An 8,125-nucleotide genomic window follows, 5' to 3' on the forward strand; every position below is an offset into this window, starting at 1 on the left:
CCATCTGTGGAGTTGCAGAATATCTAGTTCTTTCCACCTGACTGAAGAATGCTCCATGTTTTATCTGAAAGAGGGAATATCTCTCACCTGCATGCATTTCTCTAGAGTCAATGCTATTGCCATGAATTTGATTTTTTTTTTTTTAATTTTATGATTCTATGATTGTTTTATCTTTGAGATAATCCTGCATTATCAGTATCCCCAGAAAAACTCCAGCAGGTATATAGAAAATTCTATTTTAATTCCATGCAATCCAAAAGGATCACGAGTGTTTATTGCAGGTAGACCAGTTAAGAAGTCTGTATCATTAGAAGATTCTAAATTGTTGATGATTTCTCCTCTGGAAAAAGTCCCCTTTCTTTGTCAACTGCCTCCTAAATCCCTGTTGCCTGTACTCAGTACATAAATAGGGATTAGTGTTTAAATGCAATGAACACATGAGGTCTCAGATTTTGGACGTTAGCTTGGAGGAGGTGGAACTGGTGTTCCTGTGTGGAGCCCAGAGACCTCAGCAGGATCCTGGCCTGGCCAGCAGTTCTCTGACTGGTGCTTGTAGCAGGATTAAGGTCCAGCTGCAAAACCTGCAGAAGAAATGTGAAATCTTTTGCTTTAACATAATTTGTGCTCATGTGAGGACCTTCCTCTAACTTGGGAGGTCCTGCTGATTAGAAGTAGGACAACTGCATCGTAAGTAGTAGTGCTTTTCTGAGAGGGTTTTTTTTCCGTGTCCACATGTTAATTTGAAATTGCTTGTACTTCCTGTGTAAATACTTACTTGTAAATAGTTAGATTTAAATTAGAATTTTTAATGTGTCCCCTAGAATAGAGACTTACTTGATCATCGCTTGATCAACAGATTGTTACTATTGTGTGCTTAAATGTGCATGCTGTCTTATTTTTGTAGGGATTTGTTGTAAATTCTACATCTTCCTCCTTCCCTGTCATCCTACTAGTGCATGTAATTGTGTTTTTATATTTTGCATCTCTTTTTTTTCCTCCTCATGCTGAAGTATTTCAGCTGCTGCTGTGTCAGGCTTGTGACTTGTAATGTTTATTAATATTGGATCACTGTTGAAAAAAGTTGATGCTTCCGAGAAGCTTCACGATGAAGCACGGTGTTTTATTTCAGATCTCACTCATCCTGCATATTGGATATATTTTCAGATGTTGTGCAGTTATCAAGCTGACAGTTATGGAACCTCGCCGGGGACCCTGTTTAAGAAGGACATGTGCAGAACTTCACACACTTAAACTCCTGCCAAGGCAAACTCTTAGCCACTTGAGTTAGTTATAAATACCCAGTGGCAGCGGTTGGAAGTAGCCCACAGTGCATTTTATATTCTGAGCTGAATGCGAATGTCTTTGTGGCTATATAGAGTAGTAAATAATTGAGTTTGATTAGGGAGAGGGACCTCATTATCCCCCCACCTGTGCCCAGCTGGTAGGGGAGGGTCGAAATGAAGCCATTAGCTGTCTCTCTTACTGGCATCTCAAAGAGCTCAAATACATCTGTGTCTTATTTTCTTTTCTGGCACAATCAGTCGAGCAAGCTAAGCAGGCATGACCGAATTTGGCAAGTTCCAAGGACTCTGGCAAAGTTACACAAGGAGAAGACGGAGGGCAGTCATTCTGGCTTCTAACTGCCCATTAGTCTAGCGAGTTATGTTTTTGGAAAATGTCTGTTGTGGAAAGGAGTACTTTGTCCAATGTCAAACACGGCATTCACAAACAGCCCTCTTTGATGTCAAGTATGATTTGTCAGGAGGAGTCAAACAAAGCACTGCATTCATGTAAATGCAGACTTCTTGAGATGATGAAGTAATACCTGAAAGACTCTGAACGAAGGTAGCTTAAAATAAATTCGTACTATCATTAGGGTTTTTTCCCTTGGAAATTTTATCACAACTTGACATACTCAATCTAATGGTGTTTCTAGGAGTTGTAGCTCAGCTGCCAGTTGGCACATAGATGAAATTTGGCATACAGTTCCTCTGCTCTGTAGCACTTTTTTCTGTTTTGATATGATGATTAAATTGCTTTGACTATTATATATGTATTTTTCAAAGCAGCACCTCTGCAATACCTGATAGATTAAGATTTGAAACACTTTTAAAATATCAGGCTTTCATGGTACATTTACAAATTCAATTCAAAGCTTTGAAATGTGTTTTTTACTTAGACTAAAGAAGCTCTCCCCAAAAGGTCTGCTATCAGTTTTTACATGGGTGCAGGTAACCTACAAAGTATATTTTAGAATATTCATAAAATACAAATTTAAGAAATTAATGTAGGTGCTGAAGTTAAGAAGGTAGGCTCCCAGGATAGTGAATAGGGAGGGTAGGACCCCAAGAAGGGAGGCAGAGCAGGAAGCCGACTTGTTAGATGTCTAATGATTGCTTATAGTAGTGTCAAAATACAGCAAATTAAACCCAAGAGTGCATAGAGTTACCCAAGGCTAACCTGAGATGCATGAAAGCGAGATCATTTGGGCTCAGAATAAAAATTGTGGCTGGCATAGTTATTCTGGTTCATACCACTATGCACTTTATCTTAAAAACTACCCAGCTTAAGTTAAGTACATTGCATCAACCGGGATTTTTAGTCTTAACTTTGACTTTGTGCTGATCAAGTGGAAATCGTTGTTAGTCATTCACAGACACTTTCAACCATGCCAACCATTTTTTGCGTCAAGCTCTTAAGTGCCATAAATTCCAATTCAGTATTAAAATTTTTAAAAAATGGACCAGATTGGAAAGGCAGCTTTTGGAAAAGTTTGTTTCTCATTCAGAGAAGCAGCCTTTTGTCCTTAAGTGTTGGGTTTTTGTTTTGTTACGCAATCGGAGCCCATGGAGAGGACACTGCTTGTTTCCATGCCGCCTCTGAGCATCTCCCCCCACCCCCCCCGGCAACACCCTGGCGTCAGCCCGCCGAAGCTCTTGCCTCTTCTGTTGTTTTCTTTTTCCTCTTCTGAACCTTGCCACCCTGGCTCCAGCGCCGAGGCTGTAAAAGAAGATGGAAAGCCAAGTTACCGCAGAATGATCACTATCATTAACATTCACGGGTGGTTCACTTATCATTCCTGACTGCACAGACATGGCAGCCGTTATGAAACGTCCACAGGTGTAGCACGATGATACATATTACATTGTGCCACAATGGATTTATGTATTCTGTAACAAAAGAAAAGTGTAATGAAAAAATACAGAAGGTAATCCTTTATTCCTCCACTGCACAATTTATCAGTAATGCCTGTGGATGATAAGTGCCAGGGATTTCCTTTGCTTGATTTAACCTTGTCACCCAGGTATGTTTTTGCAAAATGACAGAAAATACAAGCTAAGGAATTTCTTTGGCTTCCAATTTGTAAGCAGCAGTTTTAATTGATTGAACAGCATCTGCTCGTCTGTCCCGTTTTCTAGTGTGTTGACTTAAAATAAAGGTATCACACGTTAGCAGAGTAAGCTAAAACATGTAATTTATAATCGTAATTAAGGATATGCTGGAATTAGGTTGAGCGAGGACAGTTCATGCACATTATCAATGCGGAGCATAACTGGGAAGCTGGCAAGGTAAGGTCGGGTGTGTGTTTCTTCCAGAAGAGACTCACTGTGCTATTTTCACATAAAGGCGGGTTGCGGTAGATTAATGATGTTTTAGGCGATCCAGTGCGGAGGGTGGCTCCAAGACTCCCTGCCTGTTTGATAGCGCTCCAGCGCGCCGGGGACGGCGCGGGGCTTCTCCTCCTCTGCGGCGCAGGAAATGTGCTCTGACACGCTGGCCTGACCCTAGGATGACGGCAGAATCTCTTTGGTCTGGGCTTAAATCCACTCTCGGCTCAGTTTTGTGAGTTTACTGAGGGCTAAAATGTTGTTATTGAGGTTCTGTGGTGTATTGTTAGAGAAAAACAGCGCTGCACGCTTAGTGAGCCAGAGCAAAGGAAGGGGAGAATCATGCATCTGTACTGGGACGGGCGTTTCAGACCCTCTGGCGCTGTTCCAGAGCAAATATCCAAAAGTTTACAAATGTGGGGTGCGCTTTACATTTCACTGCTCTTGCCAAAGCCTCGCTTACTGGATAGCACACTAAATATAGTAAAACACAGAGGGTTTTCTTATTTTGCTTTGATCAGTAAAATAAACTTTTAAAGATTGTTCTGGGATGAGATCCAGCTTCTGAGGCAAAGAATGGCCGTGGCTCAGGCATGAGTTAGTAATAGAGTGTCAGGAAAATTAGTGTGACAGTTCTCAGGCCAGCTGCTCAATAGAAAGAATCGACCAAGTCAGGATGGCCTGAGACACGAGCGGGATCAACAGCAGCATGTGCTCTTTAGCAGCTGAAGTGTCGGGAATCGAAAGACAATCTTCCATTTTCGGGATGTTCCAGATACGTGTTGGTGGGAGCAGCCCCGAGCTGGGTCAGCCGCGGTCGGTTGCTTCGCGCCCAGCGGAAAGCGGGGCTGATCTGTTGTGTAGGCTGCAGGCCCTGCTTTGTTTGTGGGAAGACACGTTTGAAAAACATTCTGTACTAAAGGAAAAAAAATTAAATTGTGACTCCGGTTGTTTTGACCATAGAAGGTTTTGGAAGACTTTCTTCACCTTTGCTGGTTTGTTTTTTTTTTTTTCTGCAGTATTTTAATTTATTTTACTGTATTTTGGTTGCAGTTCTCTGGAAACCTTCTTTCTGTGTTGCAGAGCATTATATGAATTACCTGAAGGCGCCAGATGTCTTTTGAATCGGTGTTCTGATGGTTGGGTCCAGTGTGCAAGGCTTTTCTTGTAGCGCTTCATTGACAAACATCATGTCATTTAAATAAAAGCGCAAAGGTAGTTTCCTTTTTGTAATTACAGTATAATTGTATAAGAGGTTTTTCACTTTAAAAAATCCACTAAATTTAGCTCAGCAGATCAGTTCGGACTAGAGCTGTAATGACTTTGGGAAGCAAGGTGAATGACCGGGAAGCTGCTGGGCAAAGGCAAGATGTTGTGTGGTGCTCGTGCACATTGCAGGGCTCCGTAGCAGCTTAAGGGAAGATTTGCTCATCATTAAAGAGTTTAGGAAGGTCTCTGCTCGCTGTATGGCATTAGTCAAAACCTCTGAATCCTTGGGCTCTACCGAGGATGGCAATCTCCCCACTGCGGACATGGATGGTACTCCCTCATGTGGAGCAGTGGGCTCAGTTCTGCTCGTTCTGTATTAAACACGCAGCAGAAATAGAGAGGGGGAAAACTAGATGCATGAAAAGGTTGGGAATATTTGGTTTGAAGACGAGTAAGATAGAGTTATAAATAATAAATGGTCTAGAGAACATAAATTCGGAGCTTTTAGGCAGTTTCATTTTGCCAGGAACAAAGGGAATTGAGAATGAAATTCAGATGACACTAACTCACAACTGATGAGAAGGAAACACCGTTTTATACCAGTGACTTGTGGGACTGTCTGCCGTGGGGTGAGGAGCCGGGGGATGCTCTGAAAACAGACCCATCGGATACGTTACTTACAGCGCGGCAGGCATTTTTATTTTTTGTAATGCATAAGTGACCACCCGTTGTGGATTTCTTGACCGTCTCTTCGGCCTGTTCCAGCCACTCTTGGCAGATGATGTTGAGTTGAAAAGTTTAACTGGGGTAAATAAGGTAGCTCTGTGCTGTGGGCGGGATAAAAGGGGACAGTGTGTGCTTGCTGTTCTGATAGCTGCAAGAAGAGCGCGAGTGAGCTGCAGGACAGCAAGCTGGTGGCCAGCATGTGCCCAGGCAGGGACTTCGCTGGCCGCCGTGTCTGCGCTGCAGCCAGTGGCCAGGAGTAAGTGCTAACGTATGGTGAGGGCTTTTGAAGATGCCATTTATCCATGTAGGCTGTGTCACAGCGTGGGCTAGGGATGCCACATCTGAAGTGATCTGAACTCAAACTTGTATTCCCAGCGTTTGTGTCTTAAAGTGACATGTAATATGGTCTTGTTTTTAATGATGTAATTGTGTTGCTTGGATTGCTTTTGACTGCCAGTTGCTTTTAAAAATACTCCAGCTGCGATATTCATATAGAGCTCTACTCCCTGATTAAAATTCCTAGTTGCCAGATACAAAGCTCCTCCTCCTGTCTAAATAGCTTTGCAAAACAGGTTTTTTCCATGCAGTGCAAATCTCTCCCTGTGGGTGCCTAGCAGCTCTCAAATTTCTGTGCTAACTGTCTGCAGTGACATCTACTGACATGAGCAGAGATTGACTGCAAGGGCTAAGGGGCAAAATTTACTGATACATTAATCCAGTATCTCTTCTATTATATTGTCATCTTCTCTGCTTCCCCAGTGATGCCACTTTCAATATTTGCCTGGCGGTATCTTCCGTAACCACCCCCATGCTGTTTGCAGTGTTTCCCCCAGGTGTGGACTCTCCTGCGGGCAATGGCCAGGACAAGTACCCCGCTGTCATAAACCTTTCCGTGAGATTTTGTGCTGTGATGTTCACAAAAATGTGTCCAAAGAAGGCGCATTATTTACGTTTGAAATAATGCTATACATTACTAGTGCTGAAAAGCTGCTGTTATTTCTCTGAGTGTTGTTCTTCCACTTCTCCTTAATGATTTGTTAGGTCTGCCATCAGGACATGTATGAAAATGACATTGCAAACTGTTTCTCTCGTATGCACTGTGAAATGCCTAGCAGATACTTAATAATGCGTAGTTCAGGAGCTCCACAGGTACATTTGCTCATTTTTCTTTTTTAATGATGAACACAAATTGATGAAAAATAAAGATAAATTAGGAAAATCCTTACCTTGAATCTCAATCCATTTTCTCCACTTTTGTCTCTGCCTTTCTAAGGGAGTTTGCTCAGTTTCTCCTTTTAACTTACTTCTATAGCACAACTTTGTTAATTGTTGTGCCTAACAAGTCCTTTGCTTGAAACTAACGAAATTGCAGTGAGCTGCCTGATGATGATTATTTTGTAAAAATGCATGTGCATCTGTCTTGCAGAAATGCTGCTCATGGATTCTCACTTATTCAGGTGGACAGTATGAAGGTCACCATGAAGGATATCTTACAAAAGGCCTTAAAGAGAAGGAAGGGATCACAGAGAGGCTCAGGTGGGTTATTTATCGTATTTTTTAGAGGGCAGGGTGTTTTTCCATGAGCATATTTTATATCTCTTTTTAACTGTTGTGAAAGATGCTCATTTTTTTTTCAGTGGGTATTGTGATTTTCAGCACCACTCAGAAGCAGTTCTGTGCACAGGTTCGTGTTCTAGACACTGGCAAAAAGCAGACAGTGGAGGAGCTGCATAATGTTTGCTGCAGAGCAGTATATCCATTACTGCAAATATTTATTTATGATAACAAAGCCATTTGCATTCAAGTCCAGCTAGTGGTAATTTGAGATGATGGGTGGAAATACAGTAAGACCAGTCCTTGATAGAATTTGTATACTTTTAATTTATGTAAGAAAATGATGCTCAGTATGATTTTAAATAACTTAAAGGATTCATCGTTACTTGTAGAGAACAAGAAAAATTTCTTCCTGCAACGTTTTCAAAATACTACTATTATAGTTAAGACATATCAACATTTAAAAAAAGAAAATTTACAGCACTTGTGTTTATATTTTAGAGCAATGCTTTTCCAGGGTGTAAATGTGCATTCACATATATGTTAGTATATATATTTCAAAACTATAAGGCTGAGAGATCTTTCCAGCAACAAGAGATAATTACTGTGAGAAATTGCACCGAGTCTTGTCACGCAACAAAGGAACTTTAATATAAACCTATCTATATACTAGGTAAAGATAAGGATCTTGTCTTTGTAAATGAATGAAACCTCCTTATATACGCTTAGTTTTAACTATGGGAAAAGAAAATAAACCCTCTTCTCTTTAGAAAAAGTAGTTCAGTGCAGTTTTTAAACGAGTGTATAATCTGTCATGGATTTAATTAGCTATCTTCAGATGAGAGCTGAAGTTTTAATAAAAGTTAGAAGAGATAACACGGTGAAGGACACGGATGAGCTGTCTCAAGGCCATATTCCAAGGGAACGATAAGAGCTGTAAAAAATGGCAGAGGAGAGCAATTGAATGAAGCAATGAAAATCAAATTCTCGTAAAAAAAAAAAAAAAAAAAGGGGGGGGGGGCGGGGGG

The 8,125-nt window shown here is 41.2% G+C and overlaps 1 protein-coding gene across 3 annotated transcripts in view; it reads left to right on the forward strand.

Annotated features, from left to right (window-relative positions):
- MAPKAP1 (mitogen-activated protein kinase associated protein 1) overlaps positions 1 to 8,125 on the forward strand; it is a 97,996-nt gene that overhangs the window by 42,820 nt on the left and 47,051 nt on the right. For all 3 annotated transcript variants that reach the window (XM_009334308.1, XM_009334324.1, XM_009334316.1), the window contains exon 6: positions 6,970 to 7,079. In XM_009334308.1, the coding sequence (XP_009332583.1) occupies positions 6,970 to 7,079 (110 nt within the window). The remainder of the gene's footprint in view (positions 1 to 6,969; positions 7,080 to 8,125) is intronic.

Source organism: Pygoscelis adeliae, unplaced genomic scaffold (assembly GCF_000699105.1).
Source record: "Pygoscelis adeliae isolate BGI_AS28 unplaced genomic scaffold, ASM69910v1 Scaffold150, whole genome shotgun sequence".
Lineage (NCBI taxonomy): Eukaryota > Metazoa > Chordata > Aves > Sphenisciformes > Spheniscidae > Pygoscelis > Pygoscelis adeliae.